The 17,834-nt window shown below is 43.1% G+C and overlaps 2 protein-coding genes across 2 annotated transcripts; one reads left to right on the top strand and one right to left on the bottom strand.

Moving 5' to 3' along the window:
• Nucleotides 1–6,133: 6,133 nt before the first annotated feature.
• Nucleotides 6,134–8,615, bottom strand: c23h8orf82 (chromosome 23 C8orf82 homolog). Its single transcript, XM_030083289.1, has 3 exons — nt 8,355–8,615; nt 8,235–8,283; nt 6,134–7,150 (listed from the first exon to the last, which is right to left on the bottom strand). The coding sequence occupies exons 1-3, from the start codon at nt 8,511–8,513 to the stop codon at nt 6,672–6,674; spliced, it is 687 nt and encodes a 228-aa protein (XP_029939149.1). The 5' UTR covers nt 8,514–8,615; the 3' UTR covers nt 6,134–6,671.
• Nucleotides 8,616–9,970: 1,355 nt separating this feature from the next.
• Nucleotides 9,971–15,795, top strand: LOC115382342 (MARVEL domain-containing protein 3). Its single transcript, XM_030084080.1, has 4 exons — nt 9,971–10,088; nt 10,912–11,002; nt 11,533–11,654; nt 13,272–15,795. The coding sequence occupies exons 2-4, from the start codon at nt 10,914–10,916 to the stop codon at nt 13,928–13,930; spliced, it is 870 nt and encodes a 289-aa protein (XP_029939940.1). The 5' UTR covers nt 9,971–10,088; nt 10,912–10,913; the 3' UTR covers nt 13,931–15,795.
• The last annotated feature ends 2,039 nt before the right edge of the window (nt 15,796–17,834 follow it).

Here is a 17,834-nt window from a genome sequence, read left to right as displayed (position 1 = left end):
CATATGGGACTGTTGGGTGTTTTTCTGTGAAAGTACAATGGGGCGGTTTATTTTAAAATGTGCTTGAAGCAAGACGGTTTTCTGCCTGATCCAACATTCAGTTTTTACAAACACCTGCATGACTTCATACATCTAAAGACATCAGAAACAGAGACTTCACATTATGAAAGTAGAAAAACTTTATTTTCAATTAATTTTCTGTCTTCTTTCATCTCCCAGGTGCTTCAGCAGCGTCACTCCCTCAGCAGCCTTCTTCTGTGGCGCTTTCTTCTTGTCTGAAGCAGACGGTGTGTCTGCAGCTTTTTCAGGCTTCGGCTTCTTCGCTGGAACTTTTGAAATGGAACAGTTTCATCTTCTGATTTGGTGGAACTCGAGTCCTAAAAGACAGACAAGCCACACAGATTTTTAAGTACAATTGAGACAAACTTCATTAATCTGATCTATTCCCAGGAAAAAAAAAAAAGTGTAGTAAAATGAAGTGGTAAAGCATTGAAACTATACCTCCTTTCTTGGGTTCTTGTTTTTCTTTGGGAGCTTTTGGGGCCTTCTTCACATATGGGTAAGTGCCCTCTGATTTGTACTTGTTGGCTTCAGGGCCTAGCTGAAAGACACGAAAGATAAAAAGCAGATATTTAAGTAGAAGTTACACCCCTCTGGAAGTAGCAACAGATAAGACAGCTTACCCTAAACTTCCCAGTGGCTCCTGCAGGGACGGTGGAGTTGGCAGGCCTCACTAAAGTGCCATTTTCAAGCCCTTTTTTTATGCTGTTGCGCACCAAGTGCTTCAGCCAGACCGGGTCCCCTGAGGGGTATGCCTGCATGATGTAACTTTGAATTGCTTGGGAGGAAACACCTTTGCCCGAGTCCAGCGTTTTAATTGCCTCTTTGATCATGACCGCTGTGGAGGGATGAGCCGGAGGTCTGCGCGCTGCTGCAGCATCTAAAAAGAAAAACATTCTGTGAGGTTAAAAGTCTACAAACACTGCAGAGCTTCATATAATCACACTGGTTGATCATCATTTACCTGATTTTTCTCTTTCTTCTGTGCACCAGTTCTGGGAGGCTTTGGCTCTTCTTCAGTCTGCTGGTTTCTTTTTGGGAGGCATAACATTAAACAACACCCCAAGTGGAGCCAAACAGCGATCTGCAGGAGTTGCTGTGCCACACTGCCTTTTAAGCCTTCTGGTGGAGCGAGACCAGCTGAATCCCATCAGGTGTGACGCATCAGGAGTTGTGAGTGGCAGCCAATAGGGACGCAGCCCTGGGACCAGCTTCCACTGAGGTGCATGCGCTGATCCACGCATCCTCGGGGAGCTTTTCCAGCACTCCAGGCTGTTTGTCTGCTCCTTTATTACAGATTATTTATAGAAAATGAAGCACACACACTGTCAGTACATCATCATTTAGTATTATACTTTATTTTGCCTTTTTTCTGTTTCTGTTCCTCCTGCAAACTGGACCCTCCTGCAGACTGAGTCATGATGCAGACTGCATCCTCCTGTAAACTGGAGTTTTCTGCAGACTGGAGCATCCTGCAGACCCTCCTGTAGACTGGATCCTCCTGTGCATACCTCAGGTGTCATGCCCCCACCCCTGGCCTCATGTAGTTCCAGTTTCATGCGTCACTCTGCAGGACGCAAATAGTCTGTCGACACAAGGACAAAGTCATTTTCATTAATTTTTTCAACATTACATTGGTCCTACCTACATGTATTTAAATGTTCTTGAGACAAATTAAACATTTTCTAAGTAGTTTTATTTGAGCAATTAAGTAGCTCAGAGAGTTGCAAGTACAATTCCCCACCTCCGCATATTGAACTGTCCTTGAGCGCTTCAGCACTGAACTCCAAATAGCTCCCGACAGATGGACTGAGCCTTGCCTCCACAGTGTGAATGTGGTCTACTGTACGGCGCTTGAACTGCTCAAGAGGAGGAAGCAGAGAGAGAGGGAGAGAGAGAGAGAGAGAGAGAGAGAGAGAGAGAGAGAGACTCTATTCATCCTCCAGAGGGGAAATTGAAGGTGTCCAGCAGCTCACATATTTATTCTATTATTAATAGAATTACAATATGTTATTGTACTTTAATCAGCAGGCATTTTACTGTTGGCTGACACCAACAGGCTTCATGTTGATAAAGTGCTTTAAAACTACTTGAACGGCACAAGAAAAAAGTGACATTCTTTTTTTTTTTTTTTCCTTCCACAATATGTTTATTAATTTTCCATTTTAAGAAACAAACAGACAACAAACAAGTAAGGCACAACACTAAAAACACAAGAATAATCTAAAACAAACAAGACAAAACAGAAAACAAAACGAAAACACAAGAAGACAAAAAGCACAAAAGGCAAAAAGAAAGAAAAGAAGAAAAGAAAAAAAAAAAAACCACCCTAAATAAGATCTGCGGTAAATAAAATATTGATTAAATCAGTATATGCATAGAGTATTCAACATACATATATTTCAATAAACAATGTATACAAATGTGTCGATCATTGCATTCTAAGTCCATAGTTCGGTCACCATCTTCATCTTTGGTTCTGGTTCATCAGTAGTCCAACTCCGAAACTAAAAAATGGATGAATATTATGGCGCTATAAAAGCTATTACCACAGTCCTTGTCCAGTTCTGTGTATTTACACATTATGCCCCTTCATGAAGTCTTGGAAAGAAGACCACAACTTGTCAAAATCTTCCACCTTTCCTCTGGCTATATAGGTCAATTTTTCCATTGCCAAATTAGATGACATCTCTGCAAACCATTGGTCAGATGTAGGTCTCTGGACCTCCTTCCATTTCAAAGCAATTGCACGTTTAGCTTGTAACAAACAAAAATTGATTAATTTACGTTCCTTTACAGTTGCTGGAAAATCTTCAGGGTATATGTGCAAAAGGCATATTTTAGCTTCAACTGGAATATTCTTTCCTGTAAATGCAGAGATTAAGTTGAGTACCTCTTTCCAGAATATCTGCAGGTTTTGGCAGCTCCACATGCAGTGTAACAGCGTACCAGCTTCATCCGTACATTTGATGCAGTGATCAGGAATACTTGGATTAAAGTGATGTAGTTTAACAGGTGTGATATAGGTCCTAAGCAGCCATTTATATTGTAAAAGTTTACATCTTGTATTTATTGTTTGACTTTGGGCTAGAAGGCAAGTTTCCTCCCAATCCTCCACACTGATATCTGACTGTAAATCATTTTTCCATGCAGATAGACAGGAAAGAGAGTTCTCTTTAGAAGTTGCTAATAACAGACTGTAAAGGGTGGAAATTTGACCAGTATTATGTACGCGCTTAACCATAACTTCTTCAATGGTTGATAGCAAGGGTTCTGAGGTTGTTTTAATTTGGGAATATATATAGCTTCTTAATTGCAAATATTTAAAATGATGCTCCCTAGGTAAATTAAATTTTTCTTTTAATTGTGTGAATGACATTAAAGTGCCCTCATCGTACAGATCTTTTATTTTGCTTAGTCCTTTCTCCATCCAATGTCTGAATCCCATATCACACCTCCCAGGGGTAAAGTTTTCATTTCCCCATATAGGTGTGAAACAAGAAAGTTTGGGTGTGTCATCTAAAAATGTGTGGGCTTCATGCCATATTGTTAGAGTATTTTTAAGGAATGGATTCTGTGTGTGTTTTTTGAGTATCTTGGCTTGTGCTGAGTAGAGGTATTGAGACAGTGGGAGTTCTATTGCATTGTTTTCTATCTGAACCCAGGCTGGAATGTCTGTTGTAAGAAAGTAGTACATGGCTGTTCTGAGTTGGGCAGCCCAATAATACAATTTCATGTTGGGTAACTTAAGCCCGCCACGTTCATAGGGCAGGTAGAGAAGAGAAATACGTATTCTAGGGTGCTTGTTGTTCCATATGAAGCGGGTGAAGTTTTTCTTAAGAACAGAGAAAAGAGAGACTGGTAGAGGAAGCGGGATTGCCTGAAAAAGATATAAAAACTTAGGCAGGACAGACATCTTTATAATATTTATACGTCCTATCATAGAGATGGGCATTAAGCTCCATTTCTCTAGAGATTCTTCTATGGCTTTAACCAGTGGGTCATAATTGATTGATATTATATCTTCAATCGTAGGTGATACTCTTATACCCAAGTAAGTAAATCCCTCTGGGGCATTAGTAAATTCAGTGTGGATCTGTGATCGTTCTCTCTCTTCCCTGTTCAGAATTAACAAGGCACTTTTTTTGTTGTTAATTTTGAAACCCGAGAATTCTCTAAATGTCTTCAGTAAATGGTTAAGGGCCTTTAGTGAGGAACTTAGCTGTGTTAAAAACAAAATAATATCATCTGCAAAAAGAGATAAACGGTGTTCTGTTTTCCCAATAGTCATGCCTGTAATGTCAGATGACTGGCGAATTGCCATGGCTAAAGGTTCAATAGCAAATAAAAATAATAAGGGGCTCATAGGGCAGCCTTGGCGAGTAGATCGACTGAGATTAAAGGGTTCTGAAATTTGGTTGTTTGTCACAATTTCTGCTACCGGATCGGTATATAATAGTTGAATCCATCTAAGATATTTTTCTCCAAAACCAAATCTTTTTAAGACATCAAACAAGTAGCTCCATTCAATTCTATCAAATGCCTTTTCAGCATCTAATGGCAGAATTGCATGGTCTCTGGCATTTTGTTTAACGTATAAAACATTCAATAGCCTCCGTGTGTTATGGAAACCTTGTCTGCCAAGAACAAATCCATTCTGATCATTGAGAATTAGGTTAGGTATTATTGGTTCTATACGTCTGGCCAGAGCCTTACACAGTATTTGGTGTCGCAAGATATTAAAGATATGGGTCGATATGATGTTCTCTCAAAGGGACATTTGCTCGGCTTTAAAAGGAGGGAAATTACAGCAGCTCTTAAAGATGGGGGTAGTATTCCTTTTTCATATGATTCATTAAACACCTCTAAGAGATGAGGCAATAGTTTACCAGCGAATGTTTTATACAATTCGATGGGCAGCCCATCAGGCCTAGGTGCCTTACCACTGCTCAAACCTTTCATTGCTTCAAATAGTTCCTCAATACTCAAACCCTTATCTAGATCGACTTTTGCTTTTTCAGTTAGTGTTGGAAAATGTAATTTATCGAGAAAGTCCTTTTGTTTTTTTGAGGTGTTTGGTGTTTGAACACCAAACACCAAAAAGTGACATTCTTGCTCTGATCTGATTCCCCTGGGTGAGAAACATCTGAAGAGAAGTTACAAGCATCATGAAGCATCATTGATTGATTGATTGATTGATTGATTGATTGAAACCTTTATTGTCCCCTCTGGGGAAAATCAGTTGTCAAACTACTGAGTTATCATACTACTCCTCTCACTGGAAAATGTCCTTGTGTTTTCATGTTTGTGTGTGTGTGTGTGTGTGTGTGTGTGTGTGTGTGTGTGTGTGTGTGTGTGTGTGTGTGTGTGTGTGTGTGTCACCTCCCAAGTGTGTGCCTGCAGGTTCGCAGTTGGTTTCTGGTGGAAAATATTGAGCCAAAAATCTCAGCTCTTTCTTGCATAACTGTCCTGACTGCATTGTTGACTCTTTCTGCCATAAATTGCTGTTTGACCACGACGATGTCCCGGCGCAACGCTGATAGCTGGCCGTGTGAGTCCCTGCCTCCCAGAGAGCATCTTCCCACCTCGCTCTTGAGATAAGAACTCATGGGAACTGAAACATCTAACCTGCCTCTTTAAAGAGGCTCCATTGGTTTATTGTCCAGTCTCTGTACCGTCTGGGCTGTGTGTAAACTCTTCACTGCAAGTAAAACTCAAACTTAACCAAAACTTTGTTTCTTTGTTTTTTTTAAGTGAAAATTCTAATCAAACTTTCTGGTTATGAATCAAACATGACCGGACTCCGTCTGTTTTCATCCATGAGTGGATCTATTCTCTTTTTCCTTCAGCTGCTACCTCTGGGGTCGGTCCAGTTCAGACACAGTTGGGTGTCGTTCACTCTTTCCAGTGAAAACGTGTCATTTCTGTGTTTTCATTTCAGAAAATTTCTGCATTTGCGCGGCAAAACCTTTTGAAAGCGAGAGCACTGAAAATGATGTAGTTTCCATGTTGGGCCACTGGATGGCGCCATTTGATAAAAAAAAAAATGACACAACACATGCACTTAGAACAATATATTTTTTTGACTTTGATGTTTTCGGTAACTTTTCTCTGATTTGTGTCCACCGGGTTTAAAATGTCAATCAATGAAACTTTTCAAATGAATTGATCAGAATATTTGTGAAATAAATGCAGTTAATCTCACGCTTCCTTCATGCTTAAAAACCACTTTGAGTTTGCCAGAGTGCTTTCCTCTAACATGACTACCAATATGAGACTTCACCATAAATAAAAAGTGATAGTGATCGACAGACGCATCAAATATTCCCAGAAGCACAGAGTTAAATTCTTTTTATGTTGCTCTTCAAACATTACAACCACCACATCATGGCCCCGATAGAAGAGTATCTAAGTTTTCCCCACAATTTCACTCGTTTTCTGTCTCAGCTGCAACAAACAGGCACTGAACAAAAGTCAGTGTTGCTCTGCCGAGTTCGGTTCGGTCTCTTCACACGTCAGTGGAAAAAGAAAAGCTTATCAGGGTGAAGTCACAATATTAAACCGTGAGGTACGTCTCCCCTCGCGGCTGCTAGGATCGGCTGTACTGGACACTATCCGGGCTCGTCCCGCTGCTCTCGGCCGGCCTGTGCGGGGGGGAAGCATCCCGCGATCTCATTGGTCAGCGCGTGCTCACGTCCGCTCCACACAAAGTGTGTGGGCTGCGTCGACTGGCCCCGCTCCGACCCGTAAAGGAAGAACGGGCTGAGTTCGATGGCCAGCGCCGACCTGACCAGCCCGACGCCTCCGTGCCGCTCCGGGCAGGGGTGGTAAACCCGGCCGCTCTCGGGATGCATGTACAGCTTCTCCGGACTGAACGGGACGGCGAGCTTCTCCGCGCCGCCGCAGAACGACAGCAGCTCCCGATCGCCGGCGGTGCCCTGCAGCAGGTGGGTGAAGACCACCGGCCGGTCATCACAGCGCAGGAAGTTCCTCTCTCTGCCGCACAGGGAGAGGAAGGGGAAGTCCGCCTCGTAACGGCCGCTCTGGTTGGAACGCAGGCGGCTGAAGAAGAACACCAGGAACTGTTTATCTGTTCAGGAGAAGAGAGAGGTGAGCGTCGCACCTTCAACTTCAAAATGAATGAAAGAATAATATTTCCGGTGTTGACGTCAAAATAAGCCGTCTGCAATGACGGTCAACACCAAGCGTGGGTCCAGTCTGTGCTCAGAGGTAAATGTTGTGGATATCAGCTCAGATCACTGAATGGAGATGCTCCAGTCTCTTCTACGGCCAACGTTTAAAACCAAGCACTTCACCATGCAGACTGGTTCTACCAACATTACAAATGATCTGCTTTTGGCTTCCAGTTACACAGCAACGGTGTCTCGCGCCTCTGAAAACATAACTGTCAATGTGAGACTTTTTGAAAAGGCTCAGACCAACTTTGGCCATGGTGCTCACGAGCAGCAGCAGCGTTTCCTGGAACCTACGTCAGATTGCTGCTTATTGAGTCCAGTTCAGCTTTTTAATACAATCGTCCTGGACAAACTGTTGGACAGGAGGGAACGAGGCCGCCTCCAGAGAGGAGGTGCATCCTCCGCCCATGTGGTGTTCAACCGGCAACCTGCTGCTGAACACCACAAAAACAACCGAGGTCACTGCAGTGTTCTGCAGGACAACAGAGGACCACCACAGCCCACATCGACAGGGACGTGGCGGAGACAGGGACCTCCTTCAGATTCATGGGAGTATATACTGATAATACTATATCTTTGTATTATGTGTACAATTTCTACACTTTATACTGATGCACAGCTGCAATTTCATAAGTGAGATATAAAGTTAATAAAGTCATTCTATACTATAGTAATCACCTGTAACCAATGACCTAATTTTCAGTAAACAATTTCATTACTGTTTCCTGCAACAACTATAGCTGCAATTGAGTACTTTATTAACTTTTTTACTTGCTGGGAACAAAAGTAGCAATCTATCACCCTGCAGGGGACTTTATGATCACATTTCTGTTTACATTTTTAAGAGTTTGAGTTTAGTAACTGCGTAAATGTCCTACACTCTTGTCACTTTCACCTCAAACAGTGCTATTTGAACAATCTGGAAAAAAAAAAAAAACAGATAAAATGTGTGAAGTTATTCTGGGTTGTTGAGTTTACCTTTGAAGCACGTGACGAAGTTCTTCACCTTGGTGTCATCAAGAAAAAGCTAAAGATAGAAGTAAACAGGGTCAGTATTGAGCACTGTGGTCTCTGCTGTGTGCGGTCGCGCTTGCTGACCTGTCCCTGGTGGTCGATGTAGTAGAAGTACTCTCGGATGCGGGGCTCCGGGCTCTGGCCCTGGGTGTAAGTAGCGGAGGTTCTGCGGCCGGTGTAGCCGGCGCCGAGGCAGCGCAGAGCGGTCACAGCTCTCAGGCTGTGAGGCCGGAGGACCAGCATGTCCGCGGAGAGTCACCAACGACTTACCGTAGCAATTACAACCAGGGAGTTCGGGTTGTTTGTTCCGCAGCTGTGCACACACTCGTTGTCCTCATATTATTATTTACAGTGGGAGAGGAGCGACCCGGAACTGTTTGAGAGGCGCGCCGTTTCTCTGTCGCCCTCTCCTGGATGCACCCCGAATTGATCCGTACGTCAAGATCGCCGCCATATTGGACCGGCCAGCTATTAAAATCCAAACCATGAAACAGGATGCATAATAACGAGCTAAAACTTAGGTGATTGAAATAAACATTGGCAAAAATAAACAATAACAAAAACAAAATAAACAAAAGCTCTCAAAATGTCCATATAAAATGCAAAACAAGTTAATGAGGACACAAAACAACCTTCAAGTGACACTTAACAGTACAATCATGTACTGTGGGACAATACATGTCCACAAGAAGGACATGTATTGTACTAGCATACACAAAAATGTTTGAAATTAACATAAAATTAAATTAAACCAACTAAACAAAAACACAAAAAAACAAAACAACATTAAATAAAATCACAAAACATGGATGAACAAAACCTCAAATAATGAAAAAGTTGCAAGAAACCCTTGAAAAGCAAAATATGCAAAACAACAAGAAAAACAAAAGCCTTCTAAAATGATGACAAAAAGATGCAAAACACACAAAACAGTCTAAATAAAAAGCAAAACAAAACCAAAACTTGAAGTGAGGAGTAGCAGTATAGAAATGCAAAATTAAGCTCAAGGGCTAACACAAAAAATAATGCCACGAAAAGCTCTCAGCAAACAGGTGATCATCAACTACCGGCAAAAGGTGCAGAAATACAAAATTAAAGACAAAGAAAGAAAAATAAAGAAGACACCAACCAGGTCCACAAACAAACACATTCATGCAAAAATTGACAAACCTTTTTGAAAAACGGCCTATTAAAAATAAAAAACAGAACCCTTTCAACTCTTCAACAAAGAAATGGAAGAAACTCCAGACACAAACAAGACCACAGACACACACAAATTACCTCATGTTTGTGCACAGAGCCCATTGCCTTCACAGTCCACCCATTCAGTAAGACAGTGACTCTGGAAATATGCACTGATGGGACACAAACGGTGTTTAATCAGCCTACACACTACACAATGTATAGTGTGTGTGTGTGTGTGTGAGGGTTCATTCTTGTGGGACAGTAGTAAATATCCAGGGTGAGAGAGAGAGAGAGGAGGGGGAGAAAAGAAGCACATAAACAACCGGACTCCTCCTGAGACACTGAACAGAAGAGCCTCTTCGGCTCCGGCAGCGAACAAAGCGGCCGATTGACGGCCGCCGCTGGTGACCTGGGCTCCGGCCACCGGCCTCTCCTCGCTCGGTGCCGCCCCGGCGGAGGCCGCCCCTCCCCGGACACCTGTCGCCGTGCCTTCCGCCTTCACTTCCAGGTAGGGTGGAGCTCCTGACTCCCTGCCGGACTCTTGACAGAGGAGCAGACGCCGAGGAGTGACTCCGCAGAGTCGGGTGAATGAGTCCAGAGAGACGGATTCACAGAGTTTCCATCGACCTCACAGTAAGACCCGCTCCGACCAACGCTCCTCACCCTTCTGTTTCTGTTTTTGTCGCGTTTGGAGCCTTCAAGGAGCCACTTGTTGTTTCATGGAGTTGAAGACGCTTCCTCAAGACTATTATTAAACTTTTTTTTGTGTGTGTTCTTCGCCTTCGCTTTGAAAGTTTTCTCTCGACTGTAACCTTGATTTAATTTGATTGACGTTCTGACGTGATTACGTCAGGTGTTACGGATTAACCGGCGTCGTGCCAAAGTAGTGACCCCGATAGAAACTGCGTCCCCCGCTGCGGGAGCGCGCCATGCTCCCAGCAGGGCGGGGCTGTATTTACATGCTTAGATTTCAGCTTATGGTATTAAAATAACAAAGTGTGGGTTTTTCCGGTCATGCTTTGATTGCCAGAGGTGTTTGGTTTGTTTAGCACGTGACGTTTCTCCCCGCGATGTGTGAACACCATGCGTTTTGTTAGATTTTTCTGATCGTGTGTAACGACACCTGTGGAAGAGGACTGGATCAATCAATTACAGATAAAGTTATAGGGGGATACACAATATTTCAGTCTGTTGCACTGCACCTGTCGTAAAATGTGTGTTGTGAGTCAAATTTACAGGAAGTTTCTCACCAGTTAACAAGGAAACCAGTAAATCCGAAACACAGGTGTACATGTCAGTGGTTGCTCCTACTTAAAAAAGAAGGAAAAAGTTATGGCCTGTTCATGTGATCTGTAAAATATATGAAGGCATGTTGTTGATTCAACTCTATGCTTTAAGAACACATTGTAAAATGTTTTTTGTTCAAATGTCAAAGTTTTTTGCTTTTGATGAGCAGGTATGAGCCATCCGCCCCGCTCCCACCGGGAATACCGGGACAGAAACGGGGACCATCGGCGGCCACATGATGGCCGTTCCTCTCCTGACAGGTGTGCACCATTTACTGTGCTTTTCGGATAACCTTTGGGCAAGCAGGGTCGTCACTCACCCTACTTACCTTGCCTGCTTATTCTAACTACCCACTTCACTTACCCACCAGCCCACCCCACTAACCCTGTAGCCATCTCACTGACCTACCGAACTCACGACACTGCTGCACACCCTTACCCTCCTGTTTACCCACCTACCTCAAATAATTATTAATCCTACCTACCTATTGACCTACTTAACCCATCCATATTGCTACCTAACTACGCCACCTATCAGCCCCAACTAGCCATTGACTGCTTTCCCATTGATTCATCGCTCCTATCTACCTGTAACTTCCTACCCATTTTTAACCTCCATGCCACCTATTCACCCTATCTACCTAGCTAACCACGCCACCTACCTATGCATTCCCCTCGCCCACCTTAGCGCCTGCTGAGCCCATCTACGTGACTGCTGACCAAACCAACACCCGCCTGCCCATCAGTCTACTGAACCCACCCGACCTAACCAAGGTGTTTCTCTGCTCCAGGTCCTCCTCCCGACCCCCGTACTACCCCCGAGAAGCTGACCCTCCTCCCAAACACATGCGGGACGCCCCTCCCCGGGTGGAGCACAAAGAGTCCAAGTGCACCCACATGTGCTCGAGGAGAGGTAGGTCCCGGTCGCAGCCAGAACCTGAAGGGCGGATCGGTTGAGAGCTGAAAGTGTGCCACACAGCTGTTTGGTTTCGCTGCACGTTGTTTCTTCCTCCTGCTGTGAATACTGGACAAACTGGTTTCTGGTATGTTCATGCAAGGAACACCGTCCTGTGAAGAGGCGGGAAGTATCTGAGTTAACAGGCTAAATACATGTCACCAGAGCCGATTCCCAAATGTTTTCAAGAAAACATCTGCTGTCGCGCTTAAGAGAGGGTGGAAATGAAAAGAATTGGACTTGAGCAACTCAAACACCTCAAAACCAAATGCTGAGCATTTCCTCTGCTTCCAGAAGAGGCAATTTTATGCCTTTTATTGATTTATCACACATTTAAACATTAGAAGTATGGCAAAGGGAAAGACCTGCAGCATTTGTCTGTAGCTGCTAACTACAGCTGTAAAACAGCTGTTTGCTTACAGGGGTATAGAGTAGCAACCTTATCGAAACAACTGAGGATTTGCATTTTTAGCATGAATACATAAATCTAAACCTTTTGTAACGTAAAGTTAGCTAATAAAAGACTTGTTCGATTGATTTCTGTGTGTTTTTCTGTAGAAATGTTCATCCTGTTGAGTTTTGTCATTCTAGTGTCTGTCCTCAGACTAATAAGAAAAGAGGCAGATTTGATTATAAACATATATTGTATATTGTACATATTGTACATATACATATATTGTACTTTTAATACAAAAAAATGCAGAAGAAAGTGCTGTATTTTGTATTGATTAAAAACAGAGTGAAGGCCTCTAATCTACCCACCGCCTGCTGTTGTATGTACATATGAAAGATAAATAAACAAGTAAATTAAAATTCTAAAACTCCTAATAGCCTCATTATAAAGGAAGGTCTGGAGTCTGTTTTTAACAACATGAAGGTTCTGTGCAGCCCTCGGGTTCTCCGGCAGACTGTTCCTTCACCTGGATAGCCGCCTCACCAGAGGTTCTTGTATTAATGGTGGTGATTTAAAGGTGTTGAAGAACCTGAGAGTTCACCACTGTTCACGAGAGGAAAATCAATCTGCAAGATGAGGAAACTTTTAAAAACCATTAAAAGAACCTTAAAATGGATCCTAAAGACACGGGTCTGAGAGACGGGTTTGTTTGAGGAGAGCAGCAGGTCGATCATCACAGGAGTCCAGGACACAAAGTCAAAACAAAACTCTGGATTTATTCAGAAGATGAAAAACAGATTTTAACCTCAGGCTTTACAGGTGGAGCAGAGCTCAGAGTGGAAAATGACGTCCAGGTTCTTCACTTCATCTCATGTTTTTAAAGACAGGGCCTGACAGTCTTGTCCTCGTTGAACTGAAGGAAGTTTCCTTCCATCCAGTGTCTAAAATTCTGTTAAAAAGGTCAAAGGTTGGCCGTGTGTCTTCAGCAGACATGGAAACGTACAGCTGTGTGTCGTCGGCATAGCAGTGACGATCCATGAAGCTTTCCTGTGGAAGTTGCTCGGACCCAGGTTGATCCAGCGGCCTGCGAGCGCCGCTGTGGTCACCGTCGTTTAGGCGAATCCTGTTGAAGATCTGATGAGATTTCTGCAGTGTGTTTACCATTTCTCTGCTCTCGCCAGGTATCGTCCTGATCTGCGCCGTTCTGACCAACGCCCTGGTGCTCATCTGCGTGGTTGCCGGGCACATGGTCTCCTCGGGCCTGTCGTCCACGGCCAGCGTGGGCGGCTTCAACCTCAACTCCAACTTCAACCTGCAGGGCACGGAGCTGCAGCAGGTCCGGGACCTGGACATGCAGTACAGCCAGATGAGGGCGCCCAGCGTCTACGGCGGCATCCCCTTCAGCCTGACCTTCGGCGTGGTCTCGCTGCTCTTCGTGATCGCGGCCAACAAGCCGGCCCACCAGTTGTCGCGGCAGCTGCTGTACGGCGCGCTGGCGTTCCAGGCGCTGGGCGCGGCGGCGTACGTGGTGGCCGTCGGCCTCTACCTGCACTTCATCATCGGCGTCAACTCCACGGACGTGTGCAAGCGGCGCGAGCGGATCTACGCCCGCAACGGCTACACGTGGATGAGCTGCAACGTGAGCGGGGCGGACGCCGCCGTGGCCCTGTTCGGGCTCATCACCGCCATCCTGTACGCCGCCGGCGCCGCGCTCACGGTGCAGACCATCCGGGGGGTGAGGCGCTACCTGCAGGAGAGGAAGAGGAGGGAGGCGGAGCGGCAGCACGGCCGGGGCCAGCCCACGAGGGCCCCTCTGAGGGCCGAGACCACCTCGGTGTGAGCGCGCCCGTGGGAAAGGGACGCCTGCGCCAGCTCGCCGTCTCTGAGCCGGGCTCGGAGATTCTGGTTCAGTAATGTGACTGAGCGTTTCGGATCGCAGTTAAAAATTCTTGCTGTTTGCTCCTGATGTGGAGGAAAACCCTGTTGACAGACCGGGGACTGACATGAGGAAGAACGGAGGTTTTAGTCCCGCAGAGCCACTGTTAGAACCACAGTGGGACAGTCTTCAGAGGTTGGTGTGTCTCTGTCCTCAGGCGGACCTCTCACTCAGCTTTTTTCATTCAGAAGAAAGCTGAATAAGAGGCTTTTTATTGTTTTTATTTCTAAAAATCCACAGAAATACGAATAGATACCGAGCTTTTTACAGACTCATGATTCCAAGCATCAATGCGTACACTGACACAAAAAGCAGTATTTTCTCAGATCAAATTAATTAACTTACAGTCTTATTTTTATTCTTTTTCTTAAACATTTTTGAACAGTAGTATCTGAAAGAGCACCTCAAATAAAGACTCTCCGGCCACACTATTAAAACCCCTGGTTTGATCCTGGGCCAGCCTTTCTGCGAGGGGAGTGTTTTCTTCCAGTGTTCTCTCAAAGCCTGAAAGCATCCGGTTAGTTGTGGACTAATTTGTTTAGTGTGTTCGCTGCGGGGGAATTCGCCCTGCTTTCATGAGCTTTTCCTGTTTTAAAAGATCTAAAAACAAGGTGTCACACTGTCTTACTCTGGTCTGACACGCTGTGGTCGTGACCGAGGCCTCTACTGCTGTGGCATTGATTGAAAAAATTCAAATCAGGTATGGTTTTATAGTTTTGTTCCTCAGTGGAGGACCAGCAGAGCCCGGTATCTCCAGGTTCAAACTCCTACAGCTTTTTCTGAAGGACTCACGCCGGACAGGGAGGTGAAGCTGGAGCAGCTTCTGATCAGGACTTTCAGCAGTTCAGTCCCTGCAACAAGTGCAGACTAACTGCTGCCCTTTGTCTCCGTGTGTCAGTGTGTTGAGAGCAGATTCTGCTGGAGATTTGTATGCTTTTAACACGTTGGTAATTGGATCAGTTCATTATTAAAGTAATTTCTAAGCTTCTTCTTGAGACTTTATGCACGTTTCTTTGGCGCCACTGTAGCGTTCCTCTGCCTTGTACATATTTAATCTCTCTGAATTGTGACTTGTTGTCCCTCAGGTGTCACTGATGCTCTTCGGGTCACGTACAGCCGTTCAGACCAGTGAAATGGTTTTCCTCAGGTCGAGATGTAGCTCTCCCAGTGTTTTCCTGCCGATAAAGTCGTGTGTTATAGTGTGTGACAGGCGCGGTGTGGGTCTGTTAGAGCAGCAAAATGACCTGTCTGCCTACAAACGACCTTCAGATGTCTCTGTCTCACTCCACTGGATTTTCAATTTTATGACAGGCTTACCATTGATTCCGGGCCTTTTTGCCCTCAAACTGGACTTGCAGGCTAACTTTTGTGAAGCCCAGTCTCATACAGCTCCTGTTAATGTTATGTAATCTCTGACCTCAACAGCAGTGCCACTAAGAGTTATCGAGAGAAATAGTGCAGGTCCAAGGACAAGCATGCACCTGCAAGTCTAAACTGAGGGCCCGGAACTTCAGGGAAAGGCAGGAGAACAAAGGTGAAGGAATATTAACAAGTCCTTGAACACAAATCGTATTGAAATTAGAGTAAATGTATAAATTACAAGACCCAAATCTGTGCACACACACTGGATTTTGCTTTATAACACCCTCACACTGGGTTTCTATGGAAGTGATCATTTTGCTGTGCTATAAATGTTTTTTTTTAACTTGTGTTTTTGTGTATTTAATGTGTTTTTATATCACTTTGCCTCCAAATTAAACTCACTGTGAGATTAATTGTGAAACTTGTCTTGTGTTAGAACCCAGTTTTCCAGGAGGAGCCAGTGGTGAACTGCCAGCTGTGTGACACACACACACACACACACACACACACACACACACACACACACACACACACACACAGAGCAGTGATGTAAGTGTCCTGCCGCAGCTCGGCTTCAAACAAAGGAGAAAGCCAGAGTCACGTCCGGCTGCTAAATTTACCAACAACAGAGAGACGGGAAAACACAAGGCTTGCTTGATTTTTCACTCTTTATCTTTAGGAAAAAACAAACAAATGCTAGAAAAATGACTTTCAGCCTCAAACCATCAATAACTTGGTCAAACATTTCCTGCAAATTTGTATGGTTTGACAACTTTCACTTTACTAATTATTTTCAATGATATCCCCACTCAGAATTATAAGAAAACATTTTTTTTCTTCAATATGTAGAGAAACATTTGACTTTTTTGACGTTTTCTTTCTAATTTCGTACATAAAATTCACTAACTTTATCTTAAAGGAGAAAAATTCAATTTTGTCAATTTAAAATAATTCATAAAAAGCATTTATTAAATGTATAGATTAAAAAATACTTCATGACTCAAGTTTAAAACCTTTTCTTTTTACTGTTTTTTTGTAGAGGAGGTTTGGTAGGAGTTTTATAGTTTAATTTTCTTTTTTGAAAAAAAACCCCCCAAAAAAAAACATTTCTTGATTAAAAGAAAAGGAAAAGTCACCATAAATTGTTTTAAATGTATTTTTATAAAAAGTTTTAAAACTGTATTTTGGTCAGAAATACTTTAATTCTTTCATTGGTTTTCAGATGATTGTGTTATTTTCTTAATGTGATTATTGAATATCTGGAGATTTGAGGGGCTGAGTGTCATGAAGGACATAAGGACAGATCAAATCAAATCAAATCAAATCAAATCAAATCAAATCAAATCACAAAATAAATAAAGTTTGATTTGATTTGATTTGATTTGAAGGACAGATGTACAACCCATTTCTTTCACTAATATCTGTAGAAATGGCCTGCATGCTGAGGTGCTTGATTCTTCACACCTGTTTCCATGGAAGAGTCCGGAACACCTGGATTCAATGATTCAGACTGGAGAGCTGAGTGAATACTTTTTGCTGTATGTGAGTCTGAAAACATCCACCAGGGGTCACTGTGGGCGAACTTCTCATTTCTCCAACCAGAAAGCGAAAGGAAGCGACATGATGTTGCCATGGCAACAGAAGCACGCCTCACCTGGGCCGGTCCCGATGAAGCCTCAGAAAGTCTCCATGTCCAAAGTCCAAAACCTCCGAAATACACATTTTCCCCAAATGCTTTGCATATATCAGCAACATTTCTCCAGATCTGAGTGGAAATCAGCCAAACTGATTCCATCGACCCACCATAAATGTGGAGTTTTTCCCCTTAAAAACATTTTCATGGCCACAGGTGAGTTTAAATCCAAATCTCATTTCAATCAAGTGCTGCAAAAAATGACAAACTTTCGTGGTGTGTTTTACAACTCTGCTACTTTTCTGAAACAAAAACGTTGAGTTTTGACTTGAATCGCCGTCTGGACAAAATCAACGTATTGAAAAGCACAATCTGTTCTTGAGGTCTTTATGATCCGAAAGATATGAGAAAAAACCTTCAATGTTTCCTTTTTTCTTCAATTTTTGTGAAAACAATCACCTTTTCTTTAATGTTTTTGTTCATGAAGAAAATATGATTAATTCATTACATTTAGTTTGAAATTTTTGAAATAAAATCTATTGTTCTCTTTTAATCTTATTTACATACGGTAATTATAATATTGTCACTAACTTTTTTCTATTTGAATAAAAAAATGTTGAAGTTGCAATCTATTTATTCAAAAAGAATAGTTTTTGTCTAAGATATTCTTTTTTCTGTTAAAACTATACTAACATTCAGTTTTACTGTCATTTATTTTATAAAATAATTCGTTTTTTTTCATTTTATATGAAAGGTTTTTAAAATATGACACTTTCTTTTATTTCACTTTTCTTTTGTTTACAAATAGAAAAA

The sequence above is a fragment of the Salarias fasciatus genome, chromosome 23, assembly GCF_902148845.1.
Source record: "Salarias fasciatus chromosome 23, fSalaFa1.1, whole genome shotgun sequence".
NCBI classification, from domain to species: domain Eukaryota; kingdom Metazoa; phylum Chordata; class Actinopteri; order Blenniiformes; family Blenniidae; genus Salarias; species Salarias fasciatus.
Note: the sequence above shows the minus strand (reverse complement) of the source record. Positions and strands in the feature narration are given on the sequence as shown.

Coding starts and splice junctions, on each gene's coding strand:
- c23h8orf82 (XM_030083289.1), bottom strand. CDS start 8,513: ATGCTGGTCCTCCGGCCTCACAGCCTGAGAGCTGTGACCGCTCTGCGC. Junction 8,284..8,354: donor ACATCGACCACCAGGGACAG/GTCAGCAAGCGC, acceptor TTCTATCTTTAG/CTTTTTCTTGATGACACCAA. Junction 7,151..8,234: donor CTTCGTCACGTGCTTCAAAG/GTAAACTCAACA, acceptor TCTCCTGAACAG/ATAAACAGTTCCTGGTGTTC.
- LOC115382342 (XM_030084080.1), top strand. CDS start 10,914: ATGAGCCATCCGCCCCGCTCCCACCGGGAATACCGGGACAGAAACGGG. Junction 11,003..11,532: donor GGCCGTTCCTCTCCTGACAG/GTGTGCACCATT, acceptor TCTCTGCTCCAG/GTCCTCCTCCCGACCCCCGT. Junction 11,655..13,271: donor CCACATGTGCTCGAGGAGAG/GTAGGTCCCGGT, acceptor TGCTCTCGCCAG/GTATCGTCCTGATCTGCGCC.